The following is a 19,522-nucleotide window of genomic DNA, read 5'->3' on the forward strand; positions in this document are numbered from 1 at the left end:
TATCTCCGATGACTAATAAAATCCACTCATCAATGTGTATTTAATTGAAGATTGTTGTATTTAGAAATTCAGTATTTAATTAAAAAGTTGAGAACCAAAGCTTTAAAGATAAACATGATAATACACCAAATTTTCTTTTTTCGATTTGGGTATACAAACAATTTTTATAATAAGTTATCTTTAATTGAATTTTAAAACTTTTTAATTATTTTAAAAATAACAAATAATTATATAATAATAAACAATAAAAAAGACTAATCCCAAATTCTAATTGATAAGTTGAACTCTGTATTACAAAGAGGACAACGCTTATCAATTAAAAGATTAACACAATCTTCACAAAGCACTTTGTGGCCACAAGGTACAAGTGCATGAGTTCTAGTATTGTCTTTACAGACAATACAAATTGTTTCTTCATTGACATTTATTTCAATGATGTGATTAGTATTAACTTGGACATATGGAATATCCAAATGTTCATCACTTCCATAAGTTTCCTGCCACATAACCAACGCCAAGTCTTCAGGAACAAAAAAATCCCTTTCATCCCCTGTTATAGAGTATAAATAGTATATAAGAGTATAAGAGTATAATTGTTTCCATTTATCTTACAATCATGTTCTGTTGGCCCAGGGATATCATCCATTGCTCTGTTAGGCAGCTCTTGAAGTTGTAAATCTATTAATTAATAATACAATGTCAAAAAATATTATATTTTATTATATAATAAACATTATTATTATATTTTATTAGTAATAATTTAGAATAAGATATACATTATGAATTTTATATTTCACTACATACCCATGACTTGATTATTATCTGGCACTTCAATAACAGGATTAACTGTTTCTTCTGTTTCTTGATCAAAATCTAAAATTATTCATAAGGTAAAAGTAAGTAATGTAAAGTAATATCACTGTTATTAGTAGACGTGTTATATTATAAGACTATAAGAGTATACATAAAGTTATTCTAAATTATTGTTTTTGGAGTAATATAAGTGTGTTCTGTGTATAAATTATAAATGTCTAAGTAGATGTTAGATTTATATTTTCATATAAATTACCTGCTAATAAAAATAAAAAATAATGTGTACCTATTGAAGTTCTGTTCTATTGGCCCTAATTTTTTTTTTTATATACAAAATAAATTTTTTTTTAATGTATATGTCATGAATTGTAAAGATATCTTACTCCTACTTTATAAATATATAAAATCATAAACTAAGAGATCGTAATTTTTTTAGGTTTCTAACAAACAGTGGATAATATTATGTACTCAGGGCCGTAGCAAATGGGGGGCGAAAGGTGCCTACGCCCCGGGCGCAATTTCTGAGAAGGCGCAAAAATGAAAAATTTGTATTTTATGTTAAAAATTACGACAGTCAATGTTGTATATTTTACATACAAAAATCAACGTATTCTATATAATTGAGTAATTGTTAAAAACAATAACTTTTTATAAAAGTATAAAAAATATTAGTTAATAAAAACGATTGATCAATGTACAGAAAGTCTTTAGACTTATGAAATAATACTATTATAGTTTTATATGATGTGTCCGTAGTCACATTATATTATATGTTTTAACATAATAATATATTATTGTAGAGTTTATCTTATTAGTTATTTTTATCAAGTTGTTTTGTGGAAATGTGGAATTACCAATGATGTTTGCGTTTTCGCTGTGCTTCGACGACACGCGACGTCACGACGATAACGAATCGTTTATTATCTAATGATTATTGTTTTGTTAAACCATTCTGATTTTAAACTCCGCCAAGATAAGTTACACAATTATCATTTTGAGAGTATCAATAATTTGTTTTTTGTTTAATTCATTATTTTATGCTTCGAATGACGAAAGTAACCATTTCAAGTACACTGTAGAGTCTACAGTATAGTGCATAATTTGTTTAACATTAATTTATACATACAGTTAGCCGAGTTAGGTAAGTATATACTGCACATTAAATAATGATTTAAAAAATTAAACTGTAATTTGAATAAAATATATTACGAGAATTATAGTTTTTAGCGTTAAGGAGTGTTTAACGTTGGTCGGTAAAACATGACGTTTTTGAGTGCAATTAATTTGTACAAACTAATTTTTATTTTGTCATTGATCGGAACGTCGATGATTGAATAAGAAATAGATTTATATTAATTTTTATTTAGGTATATCTATTAAGTAGGTATCTACCTATATTAAAATTATATTATAAAAGACAACTCACCTATAAATGCTATAATTCATGAATATTGAATATTATATTAAATGAAAATTATTATTATTATTATTATTATTATTTTATAAAGGATTAAGTCATTAAAATAAGTGAGTGTAGTAACAGTATAATTTTTAGGCGTTTATATTCAATATTATTTAAGTTCGTAGTATCGTTAATCCGTAATGAATAATGATAGAATATATTTATACACAATACACGAAAATTAGGAAATCATGAAGATATCGCGAATCGAGGTGAATAACAATACTAGCGGCAAGTTCACATTATATTTTTTATTAATAGGTACCTACTTATTTGATACTACTATATCGCACCCCTGAAAGAATAGTGACACAACTCAAAAAATACGATTTTCAAGTTATTACTATCAAAATTTTCAGAATTTCATCCTTTATATTTTACTTTAATTGAAATTTTTGATTGGTATAATATTTAAGTCAGGATGAGCTTAAATGTCTTTATTTCTGCTTGAAAAATTGTTTAGTTTTCAGCTGGAATATCGACATTTCTCAGATATGACTTTATTCTGGCTTGACTAATGTTGTAACACAATATTTGTTCAGCTAAAATAAAGTCATATCTCAAAAACAAGAAATATGAAAAAAAAAATATTATAATTTTATTAATATAATATTATTGTACATCTATTATATAAAAATAAGTCCGGTTTTCCTCCCTGACGCTATAACTCCAGAACGCACGAACCGATTTCCACGGTTTTGCATTCGTTGGAAAGGTCTTGGGCTCCGTGAGGTTTATAGCAAAGAAAATTCTGGAAAATTCAGGAAAAATTCAACAGAAAAGTGGGGAAATCGTTTTTCACATACAGCGCCATCTATTATACATAGCATGTACTTCAAACCAATAGCAACGGTGCGTGATAAAGTGTGTGACAGATAGTTATTATTCTCTGCTCAGTTAATTTCATTTAAGCTCAGTGTAAATTATGTGGATCGTGCATTTGAAGTTAAATTCAACACTCTGTCCATAGTCCAAAATGCCTAGAGAACGACGTGCGAACATCGGCCGCCGCACAAGACATGCAAGCCAGCAACAAGTCTATTCAAGGAACTTAAGAGAAGAAAGACAAAATATAATAAGAGAAAATGACCGATTGAGACATCGCGTGAGCACACGAAGATCATTGGCATCATACAATCGCTTGGCATTCCAATATGATCCCACTGCGAACTACATTGATGATGAAAATTTGGATATTGGACGAATGACGACTATATGCCGATATTGCAATGCGGTAAAGTTCAAAAGAGAAACGGTTGGATTGTGCTGCGCAAGTGGAAAAGTCAAACTGGATCCATTACTTACACCACCACAGCCACTGAAAACATTGTTTGATGGAAGTGATCCCGATTCCAGCCATTTTCTTCAACACATCCTTGAATTTAATAACTGCTTTCGCATGACTTCCTTTGGAGCTAATATCATTCGAGAAGGCGGCTTCATGCCGACTTGCAAGGTAAAAGATACAACACACATAACCAACACATAATTGCAACACATAACAACTTCATATACACCACACACTACACCATCACACGATTTACAATGTATTCATGAACAAATTTTAATGATTATTTGCAATTACAGATACAAGGTCAAATATATCATTTGCATGGTTCAATGGTGCCAACACCAGATGAACCGCATCAATTTCTGCAAATATATTTCATTTCGTCGATGGTGGATCAGCTGAACGTGCGGTGCAATATACAGGGAGCACAACAGTTAAAGAGACGAATTATTGAACAGTTGCAAGCATTTTTTCACGCTAATAATGCTGTGGTTAATATGTTCAAAACAGCATTGGAACGAATGCCATCGGATACGCACAAATTTGTCATAAAAGCGGATTGTACTCCAACAGGTGAACATGTGCGAAGATTCAATGCACCCACCGTTAATGATGTTGCTGCAATTATTGTTGGCGATCCAACTAAATCACGAGACATTGTCGTTCAGCGAAGAAGCAATATCATGCATCGTGTAAACGAGACATATCGTTTGTACGATGCGTTACAATATCCAATCATTTATTGGCAAGGGCAAGACGGATACGACATCACGTTGAAGATGGTCGATCCAATTACAGGTACAATATTCACACACTAATTATTTCCATTATTACTTTTATTGGTTTCCATTAACAATTCATTTAATTTTGCATTTTCAGGAGTATCAACGAATAATAAAAATCTAAGCGCAATGAATTACTATGCGTATCGTATGATGATTCGTACACATGAGGAGAATGTCATTCTGAAGTGCGGTCGGCTATTCCAGCAATTCGCTGTCGACATGTATGTCAAAGTCGAGACCGAACGTTTAGCGTTCATCAGATTCAATCAGCCAAAGCTACGATCTGAGGACTATATACACTTGCGTGATGCTATTCATTCAGATGGTGATGTTCAGAATATTGGACGACTGACGATTCTCCCATCAACTTATATCGGAATCCCACGCCACATGCACGAATACGCTCAAGACGCTATGACGTACGTGCGAAATTATGGAACTTCGGATTTATTTATTACGGTCACATGCAATCCGAAGTGGACGGAAATTGAACACGAGTTGGAACCGGGTCAAAAACCGCAAGATCGCCATGACATAATCGCCAGAGTATTTCAGCAAAAACTCAAGGTTATGATGGATGTGCTTACTAAGTATCGAGTTTTTGGTGACACACGTTGTTATATGTACTCGGTGGAATGGCAGAAATGAAGTGGATGACATCATATCAGCTGAAATTCCTGATCCAGTCACTGATCCCCGTCTACACGACATTGTGACGACAGATGGTGCATGGACCGTGCGGTGCATTAAATCCATTATCGCCTTGCATGGCTGATGGAAAGTGCACAAAACGATATCCGCGACCGTTAGTTGCTGAAACAGTCACAGGGAACGATGGATATCCAGTTTATCGTCGGCGTTCAAAAGAAGATAACGGTCGAACTATCAAAGTTAAAGTTCAAAATCAAGAGATTGAGATCGGAAATGAATTCATTGTACCATATTGCCCGCTGCTATCACGAATTTTCGAAACACATGCAAACGTTGAGAGTTGTCATTCGGCCAAATCAATCAAATATTTGTGCAAGTACGTCACAAAAGGCAGCGACATGGCTGTGTTTGGTATTGCGTCGGAAAATGTGAATGACGAAATCAGCAACTTCCAAATGGGCAGATACGTCAGTACTAATGAAGCACTGTGGCGATTATTGTCATTTCAAATTCATGAAAGATATCCCACAGTTGTACATTTAGCAGTGCATTTGGAAAATGGCCAAAGAGTTTACTTCACTGAGGCTAATGCGGCACAACGAGCTGAGAGACCACCATCGACAACATTGACTAGCTTCTTTGCAATGTGTGAAGCAGATCCATTCGCAGCGACGCTGATGTACGTTGAAATGCCCAAGTATTACACTTGGAATCAATCAACAAAGAAATTCCAACGTCGCAAACAAGGAACCCCAGTTCCAGACTGGCCACAGGTGTTTTCAACTGATGCACTAGGTCGTATGTACACTGTTCATCCTAGAAACGATGAATGTTTTTATTTGCGACTGCTGTTAGTAAATGTACGTGGACCGAAATCATTTGCGCATTTGAAAACTGTGAATGGCCACCAATGCCAAACATATCGAGAAGCATGTCAACTATTGGGTTTGCTGGAGAACGATTCTCATTGGGATTTAACACTTGCAGATTCAGTTGTTTCATCAAATGCGTACCAAATACGAACGCTGTTCGCAATTATCATCACCACATGTTTTCCTTCACAACCAATTCAGTTATGAAACAAATACAAAGACGCCATATGTGAAGATATCTTGCATCGCTTGCGTATTCAAACGAATAATCCTGACATCCAAATAACCGATGAAATCTACAATGAAGGATTGATTCTGATTGAGGATCAATGATTGACTATTGCAAACAAGCTACTGATTGAAGTAGGAATGATTGCGCCAAATCGATCGATGCACGATGCATTCAACCAAGAATTAAATCGAGAGCTGCAATACAATGTTGATACATTGCAGGAATTCGTTAGAAATAATGTTCCGTTGCTGAATGAACAGCAAAAACAAGTATACAAAACATTAATGCAAGCGGTGGACAATAATACTGGTGGTCTATTCTTCCTGGATGCACCTGGAGGAACAGGGAAAACATTTGTCATTTCATTGATTTTGGCCACTATTCGATCAAGATGTGACATAGCTTTGGCGTTAGCATCATCTGGAATTGCGGCGACTCTTCTAGATGGCGGTCGTACTGCACATTCTGCGCTTAAGTTGCCACTCAATTTAAACACAATTGATACTCCAACGTGCAATATTTCCCGATCCAGTGCAATGGGAAAATTGTTAATGCAATGCAAGCTCATGTTTGGGATGAGTGCACAATGGCACATAAGAAATCACTTGAAGCACTTAACTTCACACTGAAGGATCTTCGAAGAAATAACAACATCTTTGGCGGCTTGATGATATTGTTGGCAGGCGATTTCAGGCAGACGTTGCCAGTAGTTCCCCGTGGAACGCCTGCAGATGAATTGAATGCTTGCCTAAAGGCATCACCTTTATGGAATAACGTAAAAACATTATCGCTAACCACTAATATGAGAGTTCAACTTCAAAATGATCAAAGTGCTGCACAATTTTCCAAACAATTGTTAGATCTTGGAAATGGAAAAGTCCCAGTTGATGCGACATCTGGATTAATTACTCTTACCAACGACTTTTGCCGATTTGTAGACACTCAATTAGTTCTTATTGAAAATGTTTTCCCAAACATTAGTGAGAATTATATGAATTATGCTTGGTTAAGTCAACGAGCAATTCTTGCAGCAAAGAATAATGATGTCCACGCACTGAATTTCACCATTCAATCAAAAATTGCTGGCGATTTGGTGACATACAAATCCGTTGATTCAATAACAAATCCCGATGATGTAGTAAATTATCCAACGGAGTTTTTGAACTCTCTGGAGATACCAGGATTTCCACCACATAACTTGCAACTGAAAGTTGGTACAGTTATTTTGATACTGCGTAATTTGAATCCACCGCGACTTTGCAACGGTACTCGACTTTCGGTAAAGAGACTTATGCCGAATTTAATTGAGGCAACCATTATTAACGGAAAGTACGCAGGTGAAAATGTATGTATTCCTCGAATACCAATGATTCCGACTGATCTTCCGTTTGACTTCAAACGATTGCAATTCCCAGTTCGCCTTGCGTTCGCAATGACAATTAATAAGTCGCAAGGCCAATCGCTTAGTGTTTGCGGGATAAATTTGGAAAATCATTGTTTTTCACATGGACAGTTATACGTTGCGTGTTCACGAGTTGGGAAACCATCCGCTTTGTTTGTGTTAACGTCAGACCAAAAAACAAAAAATGTGGTTTACCAAAGAGCACTACAATGAAACAATTAAATAACACTTCATTTTAGTAGGTAATTGAAATGAATTTATTACTGTTGTGAAATGAAATAAATATTTTCCTTTTCAAATATATAACAAAAAAAATTTTTTTTCTTTATCTTTTAATCACCAAACGAAATGTTACATAAAACGAATCTGGTGGCGAAACGGAGTTCGCCGGGTCTGCTAGTTATGTATAAAATATAAATACTGATAACGACATAGACACATAGTGGTTAAATACAATTGTTTACAAATTATCTAGGATTATACAATTTATTTATATCATGGTACAACATATTATATGAATGCCGTAGTAAATTTGGATAAAAATAAATACGGGCCGGCACTCGGCAATCACTATTATGAGTTCTCATTCCTCAGTACTAAATATTTTATCAATATTAATGTTAAATGTATTGGGAGCAATACAAAAATAGCCGTTGACGTATTTTTTGATGAATTTATTATGTAAAATATCTAATATTTTTTTGTTTAGGAAACTATAGATTTATAAAAAAAAATTGTTTTCGTTAAATTTATGAAATATGCATAAAAATGTTCTAAAACCTAAAATATACTAATTCGTACAAAAAATGACGAAATAGGCAAAATTATGCAACAAACATTTTTGTATTTGAAATATACGTAGTATGGATCAAATTTGTATCGAACCAGAAGTTCAATATGCACTTTCTAAACAAATATGCAAATGCCTAAAGTTCCGAGCCTTGGTTATGACTTATGAGGTTAGGTTAGTTTATTTGGATACTATAAACTTTAATAAATTACACTTCAAAACATTATATAACATAATAAAAATCATACATAGAAAAGAGGATAATAACATATATGTATAGGTGTATTAAAATTAAAATAAACATATTTTTGTGTTTTTACATAAATATTTTAATTATATTTATAAAAAATACGAGTATATTAAACAAAATTATGAACAAATAATTATAGTATTATAGAAAATAAGTTTTCACACATTTTTATTAACAAGCCGATATATGGCATGCACCAACCAAACTGCTAATGGCACATGGAATTCTTTTTCAACAATCGATTTATACTTCGGATGAATTCTTAAGGAATCTGTAAAGAAGATTTTAAAAGATATAAGCTGTAATAAGTATATTATTAATTATTATCTGTATATATATTATTATATATACAGAAGTATCTTTTTGAATCATAAATCACATTAAAATCACCCACTCAATTTTGTGCCAATGTATAAATTACCTATAGACTATAGTTGTATCTTATACTGTCAAATGTATAACAAGTAATTAACAACTAAACTTAGTCATCAGCTTTAACTAGGATTATAATATAGATCTGCCACCCATTTATAAAATTCAGCAATCTACCCTAATAAGTGCCCTCGTGACACCACTATACAGTATATATATTATATAGACATAAACCAAAAAAAAATGTATATTATATTTAAAAATGAAAGATAATATAATACAGAGTGTTCAAAGTCTGGAAACAGTCATTAATCTAATTAGGACTGATAATCAATAATATGATATACCTAATTAATAAGATAATTAAAAAATTTACCAAATAAATGTGTGTCTAACATAACAGCGTTATCATAGTATTATTTATCAGTCCCAACAGTTAGTCTAATTACTGCTTAATTTTTATTATAATAAATAGTAATAATATTTTAATATTAATATTTTGAACACTCTGTATATTTTTTAGAATAATTGTTTATAAACTACAATGTAAAACAGTGGTGGCGGAAAGTATTTTTTAACTCAAATCATCATGGAGTATAAAATGCATACTCAGCCCACCCCCATAGATTTTATTAATTAATATAATATAGCTAGGTACCTATATTCATAAAATCATAATATTTTTGTGAATCACGTGTTTCCAATATACCTACATCCTTCCCATATTGCCATAGTTGGAAAAATCACTATAATATTAAAAGATATGAATATATTATTTATTTACCAATTAATACACTGTAACTTCCTAATTTGATAAAACTTTTCTTCTTTTTGAAACCTTGAAGTGAATATGCACAGAGAAATTCATCAGAGAACATTTTTGACATAATTCTTCTGATGTTATCTCCAGCATTTTTAACTCTAACCAATACAGCTGGACTTTGATACCTATATACAATTTAATAAACAATATATATATTATAATAAAACAATTATGAGTTTGTTAGTACTTTTTAGTTTGGCTAACAATTTTGACATATTTTAATAACTTATGGAAAATCATAAATAATATAATTTTTAAAAACTAACGTACCAAATTTGATTTAAAATCTTTTTTAAGAATTTTGCTTTCAAGGCTATTTAGATCCTCTTCGTTGGTAATAGGAAAATATTTATCAAGATTTAACTGATCATTATAATTAATACATTCAGATAGGTTTGAACTATGTGAGTTTTCAATAAATGTATCCAAAGATATGCATGAAGTTTATACAGTGTTGTTCAATGCAGTTAAATCATATTTTAATTTTGCCAAAGAATTAATTACAAATTTTTGGAAATCTATAGAACAATAAATAACATGCTATCATGAAATTGAAAAAATTATAACTATAATATAGATTCAACATTTCAGAAGGAGGCATCATAAATTCGACTGTGACTGTATCAGAAAAATTATTTTCTGTATGACTTTTATAATTTGTTTTAGCTGCAAATTAAAAATTATATTATAATATAATAGTTATGGTTTTTGTTTTTCAAACAAAAATATAATATACATTTATTAAGGACAAAATATTTTTTGTTATATATTATATCAACCTTGTAAAATATGATTTTAAAATAGTATTTAAATACTGTATTTGCAAATAAAGTGTTTATAAAACATCCGTTTGATATATTTTTTTTAAAGAATAAAAAAATTGGTAATTAATTGAGTGTGATATAAATATACTGATAATTAATAATACTTCAAAATATAAAAATGTACTCCAATATACTTTACAAGGTTGCACGTTCTTAATTCATCATAGGTAATATAAATTCATAATAGTTTATACCTAAACCTGACTTCACCGGTTCAGGCATAATAGCATTCTTTTGGCAGTTGTTACCTACTGGTGTAGAAAGTTTTTGATGTTCAGGCATATTTTTGTTTTCAATATTATGTTCATTATTTATGTGGTTTATAGAATGTGGCTCAACTAATACCTTCCCAATTGGTGATGATTAGGGCTCGGATTTATATGTATTTATGAAACCAAAATATGTATTAATGTTACCAAAATATGTGCTAAAAAACTAAAAATATGTATTTAACTTATATGATTTATTTATTAATATTTAATTATATAATACATCAATATGAGTTTCTAATGAAACAAATTATGTTTAAATAATAGAATTATTAAAAAAAAGGTATACAATTATTAATCACAATTACAATTTATAATTATATTCATTTTTAATTTTTGGAATTCAAAAGATCTTCGATTTGGTCGTAAAATTGCCTTATACCGACTAAATGATCTTTCGACTTCCACTGATGTTATTGGGCAGTATTGCATTTTGGCTATGTCTGAAGGAGTAAGTTCTACATCCAATAAAACATCAGAAGAACAACCAGTAAGAATATTTTTGATATTTTTAATTTGTGCAAAACCAGAATTTTTTTGTAGAATATTTTTTACTTTGGTATTTATAATTTCACCAATTTTTCCTTGAACTTTTTCAAGTTTTTTTACTGTTTTCTCTGCAATATTCAAACTGTCAACTAAAGTTAAGTCACGAGTTTCTAATTTTGTAATGACATCCACCAAAAAAAAAAAAATTAACAGAAATGTACACTAATTCATTTTTCAAATCATTATTTTTTAAAAGAATTTCAGCTTTTTCTATAAACATTGAAGTAGTCGGATCGAGTTTGGCAACAATATTTTTGATTTCTTGGAAGTTTTGGCAATAATAATTAGCGGCATTTAACAAGGCCCCCATCTAGTTACAATTGGTTGTGGAGGGAGGCTTAAATCCGGGTACATATTTTTAAATATTTCGATACGGCTAGGCGCTTTTAAAAATATATTTTTAACTGTAGATATTAATTCGTCTACTTTTATAAATTTTGATCGGATGGTTTCTGCTATACGGTGAAATGCGTGTGCTAAACACGTTATGTGAATCATTTTGGGGAAAAAAGCATTTAATGCTTTACCGGCTTTTACCATGTAAGGCACGGCATCAGATACAAATAATAATAATACATTATCATGCAAAACTACATCAGGCCATAGTATATTCATAGAATTATTAAAAAATTATGCAATAGTTTGGTGGTTACATTTATCTAATTGTTCACATTTTAACAAAAAAGGTTTCGATTTATTGTCATCTAATTTGCCAATAATGATATTTACAATAAATCTACCATCTACATCAATTGTTTCATCAATCGATACCCATATGGGTCCATCGCCGATTGAATTTCTAATAGACGTAAGAGTTTCATTGTAGATTGGTTGAATATAATTTTTTCTTAATGTGCTTTCATCAGGAACTAAGTGTGCTGTATATTTTTCCAAAAATGATCTTAAATAAGAATTTTGAAGTTTTGATAGCGGAATATCAGCCTTAATCAAAGCTTGACATAAATCGCTATTGAATGTATTAGAAATTGCGAAAGACGTAGATGAAAAAAAATTTTGTTTAAATTTTATTTTTTTATTTTTATTTACATAGTGCTTAATAGTTTTTTAATGGTGTACTACCTGAAACCGCTGTTCAGTCGTTATGGATTTTTCACAAGCAGAACAGTATAAAATTTTACCGTCACTTTGTAAATGTTCGTCCGGAAATTCAGAAACATATTTTGCAGCTTTGGATGTATTATATGATCGTACTTTCGACATGGTTGACGCGGTCCCGCGTAATACCCATTTGAATTCAAACGGCATTTACGCGGAATACCGCTAATTACTTTTCTTACCAACCACCAGATGACGACGGACGACACCGACGTGCGATAACCGCACGCGGACCAACCGAGCCGCCGACACCGCGAACCGGACCTAGGCTAGTCAGTCTAGTGATCCGCGCCTTTACGCATACAACAGTTTTTCACCTTTCCCCGTTGTTTTTTTTTCTTGCTAAACCAATATCGTCACCACGTTTTTGCACGTCTTGTTTTTTTTTTCTTTCGCACCTTTAATACATTTTGGTACGAAATATTTTGTTTGACGTTGTCAGTGTTTTTTTTGTTTTTACCTAACAATAAACAACCACCCTGACCTCAGACATCTCATTGTGTTATTCAGTGGCGTACACAGCTATTTTCAATGGGGGGGGGGCTTACATATAAAAAATTATACACATATATATATATATATTATATATTATACATTGATAAATCAAAATGATATGTTGTTAAACTAATATTTATTTTCATCATAAAACAATGTCTATTCTCCTGGGTTTTTATCCCAACTCATCAATGACTTCTTCAGGAGTTAAATTTATATTACGGTATAACGACAACATGGTCAATCCATTTAATCTGTCCTGTGTAAATAATTATTTTTTTAGTATAAAATGTAGTAAATAAGGATTAAAAATATTTATGATAAAAAACTGTTTACCTCTTTCATAGTATTTCTCAAATAAGATTTTACTCTTTTTAAATTTGAAAACATTCTTTCTGGAGTAGCTGTTGATACCGGCAATGTGCATAGAATTTTTAATAACATATGAATACTTGGGAATATCACGGGACTACAAAGTTGTAATGCATCAATTCCATTAGATGGTTTAAAATTTAGACGGGCAAGTTTTAGCTTCCACATTTTAAGTTCACCAAGAGTGGTAGACAAATCATTATAAGGCAAGTAGAATGAAACGAGAGATTCAAAATCAGCTTCATTAGAATCTTCATTGTTGTCAAATAAACAATGAAAACCTGAATAACGTAGGTATTATAAATAATATATTAATATAAATTTATGTTATTAGGAACTAACCTTTAAAAATATTTTGGTGCTCTAAGAATCTGAGCTCTAGTTGATTTATGAATGACTCAATATAAGGAATACAAATAGTAACTCTAAAATAATCTTCTGGTTCTTCGGATGATAATGATGGATTAGCACGGTGTATTTGCCTTTTGTTTATTCTTTTTGCTACAATTTGAAAATCTAGAACTTCAGCCATTTTCTAAATTAAAAGAAAAAATTTAAATACTCTTAACTGTATTTATAAATATGATTTTAAGAAGCAAACTAGTGATTTTAATTAATTAAAATATTGTAAAAACATAATATATATTAATCATTAATGTTAGTTACTTGAGCCTCATAAAATATTTTTTTTAAATTCAGGTTCAATATTAGTTCTTAGTTCTTTAAGAGCATTAACATTATCTTCTGCTAAACCAACCATTTCTTTTAAATCAATGTCTTTGCTTTGTAGTTGTTTGCACAATGGCAGCCCATATGAAAATAAAACCTATTATAAAACAAATAAACGTTTAATTTTTAATTCAACTACATGATTTAATATATTGATTTAGGTACTTTTATAATTTGTACTGATATAAGAAATTCTGAGTCTATTGTATTTCTTAACATATTAGCTTCAACTGCAGTTACATCTTTCCAACTTGACATAGTTTCTAATGAAACTACAACGTATGGAAATAACTGAACAAAATCATTAACGGCATCATACCTTTGAATCCATCTGGTTGCACATAAACGTTTTAATGATTTTATGCTTGGTATCAAATCACTATTACTAATAGCTTCAAAAAGTGCATTTTTGTGTTTAGGTGTATTAAAAAAACAATACAATTTTTCAATGACCCCAAGGCAATTTCGAATTGGTTGTAAATCACACGCAGAGGATACTGCCAAGTTTAAGGAATGGGCAACACAGTGCAAGTACAATGCCTTAGGATACTTTGCTTGTATAATAGATTTTACTCCTTTAAATTGCCCGAACATATTCGCAGCCCCATCATACCCTTAGCCATACAAAAAATCACAGTTAATACCACTAACATTGAGACCTGAAAAAAAACTTATTTAATAACTATTGTTTAAAATAATAATATTTATTTTAAATTACCATTAAGAATTGCAGATGCTAAATCAACTCCTGTTAAACTATGAATCTCAACAAACTTGATAAAATCTTCATTGATTTGTACATCATTCTCCGTTCCACTTAAGTATCTTACACATATTGTGAGTTGTTCTGTAACTGAAATGTCTGTTGTTTCATCAGCCAAGACTAAGAAACATTTGGATACATTGATTTTTTCAACAATTTTCTTTAATAATAAATCACCACATATAGCTATCACTTCATTTTGTATCCTAGGGCTTAAATATTTATTACGTGAATCTGATTCAAGGAATGATCTAATACAATTGATAATATAATATATTAAATATTTACCTGGTTCCTCCAAGTTAATTGTATCACAAATTAGTGATGATTCTTCTGCTACTATTGGAATAGCAGGCACGGAACTTCTTTTATTCGTATTAGTAGAAAAATATTCATTTATTCTTTTCATTTTTATTGTTTTATAAAATATTTAAACAGTAAGTACAATTTACTAAACGTCCAAAGCGTCAGGAATTCAATTGAAAACTAAGAAATAATTTCTATACTACAATATAATAGCTATTAAGGCATATTATACTCGTATATTTATATCAGATTACACAGATCTATAAATATTCTTCGATTGTCGACCCTCATGTTTGTGTTTGAACAAAATTCCCAATAATTTCATTAATTTGTAACCAGTTATCAATAATATCTATAACAAACTGCGTTGCTTATAAGTTAAAATATAATAGAATATAATTTGGAATATCCCATATGTAATAATAACTTCGGTGCCAACGGTCTTCTCGTACATTTTTAATCGAAACTCGATTGTGACGGTAACACTGAAATTCCCCTAATTTAATTTTGTATTAACTATTTATTTTTATTAGTACTATTAATTTTTTTTCAAATTGTCATTATTATTATTATACATTTTTACGTAGGTAATTACGTAAACTGAAAAAATACTCAAGGGGGGGTTTGAACACCCCCCCCCCCCCGTGTGTACGCCACTGGTGTTATTTATTTAATTCCACCCATCCTCACATCTCTTGACGCCGTGACAGCACCAGGTCCGCGTCATGGTTATGTACATATTGACAAGCTGTCAGTACTTTAATCGAAAAACACGTATTAATATATCGTTATCTATCGTTTATTGAGGTCATAAATATCGGACATTTATCGACCGTAGATTAAGCTTAATAATTAGTATTATTTTGTTACTATTTTCAATTTTATACTTTTAGAAACATGGGAAATTTTCTGTATTTAATAATATAATCGTACCTATATAATTAATAATTATTAATTGTAAATGAACAAATTGTCGAAATATGTAGGAAAAATGGAATTATTGAGAAATATGAAAAAATATGTACTTATGGCAAAATATGTAAAAATATGTAAAATAAACTATAGTTCATTTTATTGGAAATCTCTTGAAATGAATTTATTACTTACCTAAATTAATTTATCAAGTCACACTAAAAATATGTATTAACATATAAATCCGAGCCCTAGTGATGATATAATATATGGCATGTTAGTATGTACTTCTTCAAATACAGATGTAACAGTACTTGTGCTTTTTTGAATCGTAGCTATAAAAATAGATTTAAAATTAAATATATTTATATAAATCGGGGTCGCCCTTATATCATCGGCATTTCCATAGATTATCAGTGCGTCATAAATTATATAGTTAAAAATAAGCAATTTAATAAAACAGTATTAATAAAATAAAATTATAGTTTTTTTATGCACTATATTAAGAGGACATCCGCATATTATGTTGTTTACTTCTCTCCATATTACACTCGTACAACATAGCAAATTTCACTCTCAGCAGATCACGTTTAGCTCCAATAATTTAAAAATTAGAATGAATTTATCTCTTTTAAAATTTAAAAGTAAGATAATTTTTGAAGGCATCTCAGCGGATTTTTGTTTTATTTTAATTTTAAAGCGAGTTATGAGTATTTTAAAATTGTAAATTGTTTGTGTACCTTTAAATACTCATAATTCGCTTTACCATTAAAATAGAATAAAAATCCGATGAGATGCCCTCAAAAATTATTTTACCTTTAAATTTTATAAGAGGTAAATTCACTCTAATAAATTAACGGAGCTAAACGTGATCTGCTGAGAGTGAAATTTGCTATAATGTAAGCGTGTAAGACAGAGACAAGTAGACAACGTAATATGCGGGTGTGACGTCCTCTAAAATTTTTCTATGAAATAAACATATTTATGTTTTAATTAATATAGAACAGAATAATGAATATATTCAAAGGATTAGATATATTATAATTATCTATCGTCTACATAAATCAATAATATAATTCAGTATCATGATATTATGCACTTACCATTATTTGAAGTCTGAAGTGAATGAAGCAGACAATAATCTGGATCTTTGTCAGAATTATAACCATCGTTTACTACCTACTGGTTCATCATCACTAATTTCAAATAAATTAGGCTTATTTTTTAAAATCTTTCTTTCTAAAAATATTATAATTAAAAACAAAATGTAATATGTTTTTTAATTAGGTTAAAATCTATATTGGGTAATACTTGGTAGTTAATAAAATGCTGGAGGACTAGATATTTTTTTTTCAAAAATACTTTTTTTACTCTTCTTCTTAATATTACCATCTTCATTGGTAGACAAATCAGAGAGCATAAGAGCTTTATTAGCTTTGGCAAAAGCTTCTTGCAAGTTTGCTGTATAAAAAAATTAAATCAAACAAATATTTTTTCACCAAATTCAATAAATATATGACTTACAATAATTTTGTCCAAGTATTCTTGCTGATAGCCATTGAAATTCTAAGTCATTTGGGTAGACCCTTTTTTCAATATATCTTTTTATTGAATGTTTGTTGAAAGGCCAAGCACAAGTTAGGTTATGCTTTCGATGCCAAGTATCAGGGACTGCCTCAACTGAGTCTTCATCCATAAAATGAACTACAACCCACTTCATAATTTTCTATAAAAGTTGTCCCACATAGCAAAACCGTAATATTTATATTACAATAATATTTCTCCCAGGTTAAATTCATAATATTTATAGTTTAGTATAACTATAATTTTAATAAAATATTAAAATCAGAATATTACTTACGAAACATTTTCTTAATATTTTAGATGGCTTATTTTTATAATATTAGGAAGTTAATGATGTTGGAATATTTTAAGAATATTATGTTTATAATATAAAATAATATTACATTTAAAATATTTCTTATATATTAATTTTAAGTTATTTTTTCAACATTAAAAACTTAACTTTTTAAAAATATTTTTGAAATATACAATTTATAATGACGTTATAAAATGAGAAATATATAGGTTTTTCTAAGTTGTGTCTCGTCTCAACATTGTCTTACGTGCCCATATGACCATAATATTATGTTAAAAATATAAACAAAAATACAAAGATAATATATAGTTTAACTTATGTTATAAATATCAGAGTATATTTAGTTTGTATCATGATTCATGAATAATTTAATGTACCATACTAAGGGGCTGTCGTATACTCCGATTACTCGGACGTATACCAAAATAAAGTAAAACCAAAAATGATGTGAAATACTTTATTTAACGAGGCGTCCAGTGGTAATCGAGTCATACGATCACCACCAATGACCCCTTTTCTGCCTTAACTATGTCTCTTACATACTACACACTATTCCAAATGAGATAAGCCTTGCGCGGCGACCAGTTTTCGTCCGGTGGTAGTCAGGTTCCCCCACCTAGTAGTGTTTCGACTGCAACTCTACCAGCGGCGTAAGCCACGCCCATGCGGACAACTCGGCCGCCGAAGGCTGATCTCATTTGGAATAGAGTATAAATTTACAATTGAGTAATTATCGATTGTATTGTACTAATTTACACCTTAACTAACGTAATTATTATTTTAACCTAATTAATAACTAATTTTATTTTTCATTTCTTACTACTATGTTTTGATTACTATGCTAACTAAAATATAAAAGTTTAACAACACTATATTTCATAATTGTTATCTTAACCTATTTAAATTCTATTTTTTATTATTGCTTAATTATTAAAATTCATTAAATCCTAATACAACAGTCCCCGAAATTACAAAAAATATGACCTCATATATTACTCCTCTGTTCGGTGCATGAATAATTTAATTTGATCTTATTCGCAATGTTCTCATTGTTAAACACATTTGAGCGTCGATTTTTGCTTACTGCGACAGTACAGGTTGGGTATATTGTGATGCTATGAAGTTGTAATGCCTGAAATATGTTGACGTGGAATATGCTTGATCTGTGTTTTAGGTGTTTTGAATTTGCTGATGTGTTTTTGTGTTATTTCTTGTGTAATATTTTACTTCAGTAGCTGTTTTGCGTTCTTTCAAGTCGCTCTACGAACTCTGTTTTTTATTGTAATTTTTCCTCCTTTTTTTTTTCCGGAAATTATAACTGTGACGGAAAACGTGTCGATATAATATGAGTTTTATGGTATGTTGTGTTTGTTTTGTTGTTTTTCTTCTTATTATTTTTGTTTTCTTTATTATGTATATGTATTAGTTATATTAGCACTGTACAACTGAGTGTTGCCATGGAGTGGCCGACTGGTTTTGAGCGACCGCCGTACCATGTGGATGTTTCTGCCCTGGAGGCGAACATGGAAGAGCAGTGAACATAGTTTTTGAGTAATATTTTTTGG

At 30.3% G+C, this 19,522-nt stretch overlaps 5 protein-coding genes and 1 long non-coding RNA gene across 6 annotated transcripts; 2 read left to right on the forward strand and 4 right to left on the reverse strand.

Annotated features, from left to right (window-relative positions):
* Window positions 1-254: 254 nt before the first annotated feature.
* Window positions 255-3,100, reverse strand: LOC126553232 (uncharacterized). Its single transcript, XM_050208386.1, has 4 exons — window positions 3,082-3,100; window positions 805-873; window positions 613-678; window positions 255-550 (listed from the first exon to the last, which is right to left on the reverse strand). The coding sequence occupies exons 1-4, from the start codon at window positions 3,098-3,100 to the stop codon at window positions 255-257; spliced, it is 450 nt and encodes a 149-aa protein (XP_050064343.1).
* On the forward strand, window positions 2,905-4,262 carry LOC126553233 (uncharacterized). Its single transcript, XM_050208387.1, has 3 exons — window positions 2,905-3,731; window positions 3,863-4,147; window positions 4,221-4,262. Exons 1-3 carry the CDS (start codon window positions 3,252-3,254, stop codon window positions 4,260-4,262), a joined length of 807 nt encoding a protein of 268 aa, XP_050064344.1. The 5' UTR covers window positions 2,905-3,251.
* Window positions 4,263-6,692: 2,430 nt separating this feature from the next.
* On the forward strand, window positions 6,693-7,903 carry LOC126553234 (ATP-dependent DNA helicase PIF1-like). Its single transcript, XM_050208388.1, has one exon. It carries the CDS (start codon window positions 6,693-6,695, stop codon window positions 7,719-7,721), a length of 1,029 nt encoding a protein of 342 aa, XP_050064345.1. The 3' UTR covers window positions 7,722-7,903.
* A 5,116-nt stretch (window positions 7,904-13,019) lies between these two features.
* Window positions 13,020-15,929, reverse strand: LOC126553227 (52 kDa repressor of the inhibitor of the protein kinase-like). Its single transcript, XM_050208382.1, has 6 exons — window positions 14,816-15,929; window positions 14,263-14,756; window positions 14,035-14,194; window positions 13,711-13,903; window positions 13,333-13,649; window positions 13,020-13,255 (listed from the first exon to the last, which is right to left on the reverse strand). The coding sequence occupies exons 4-6, from the start codon at window positions 13,898-13,900 to the stop codon at window positions 13,172-13,174; spliced, it is 591 nt and encodes a 196-aa protein (XP_050064339.1). The 5' UTR covers window positions 13,901-13,903; window positions 14,035-14,194; window positions 14,263-14,756; window positions 14,816-15,929; the 3' UTR covers window positions 13,020-13,171.
* Window positions 14,042-15,893, reverse strand: LOC126553235 (zinc finger MYM-type protein 1-like). Its single transcript, XM_050208389.1, has 5 exons — window positions 15,847-15,893; window positions 15,149-15,261; window positions 14,816-15,094; window positions 14,263-14,711; window positions 14,042-14,194 (listed from the first exon to the last, which is right to left on the reverse strand). Exons 1-5 carry the CDS (start codon window positions 15,891-15,893, stop codon window positions 14,042-14,044), a joined length of 1,041 nt encoding a protein of 346 aa, XP_050064346.1.
* Window positions 15,930-16,286: 357 nt separating the features above from the next.
* Window positions 16,287-17,533, reverse strand: LOC126553237 (uncharacterized). Its single transcript, XR_007606456.1, has 3 exons — window positions 17,390-17,533; window positions 17,182-17,317; window positions 16,287-16,413 (listed from the first exon to the last, which is right to left on the reverse strand). It is a non-coding gene; the product is annotated as an uncharacterized LOC126553237 (long non-coding RNA).
* Between the last annotated feature and the right edge of the window lie 1,989 nt (window positions 17,534-19,522).

This window comes from Aphis gossypii, unplaced genomic scaffold (assembly GCF_020184175.1).
Source record: "Aphis gossypii isolate Hap1 unplaced genomic scaffold, ASM2018417v2 Contig00103, whole genome shotgun sequence".
Classification (NCBI taxonomy): Eukaryota; Metazoa; Arthropoda; class Insecta; order Hemiptera; family Aphididae; genus Aphis; species Aphis gossypii.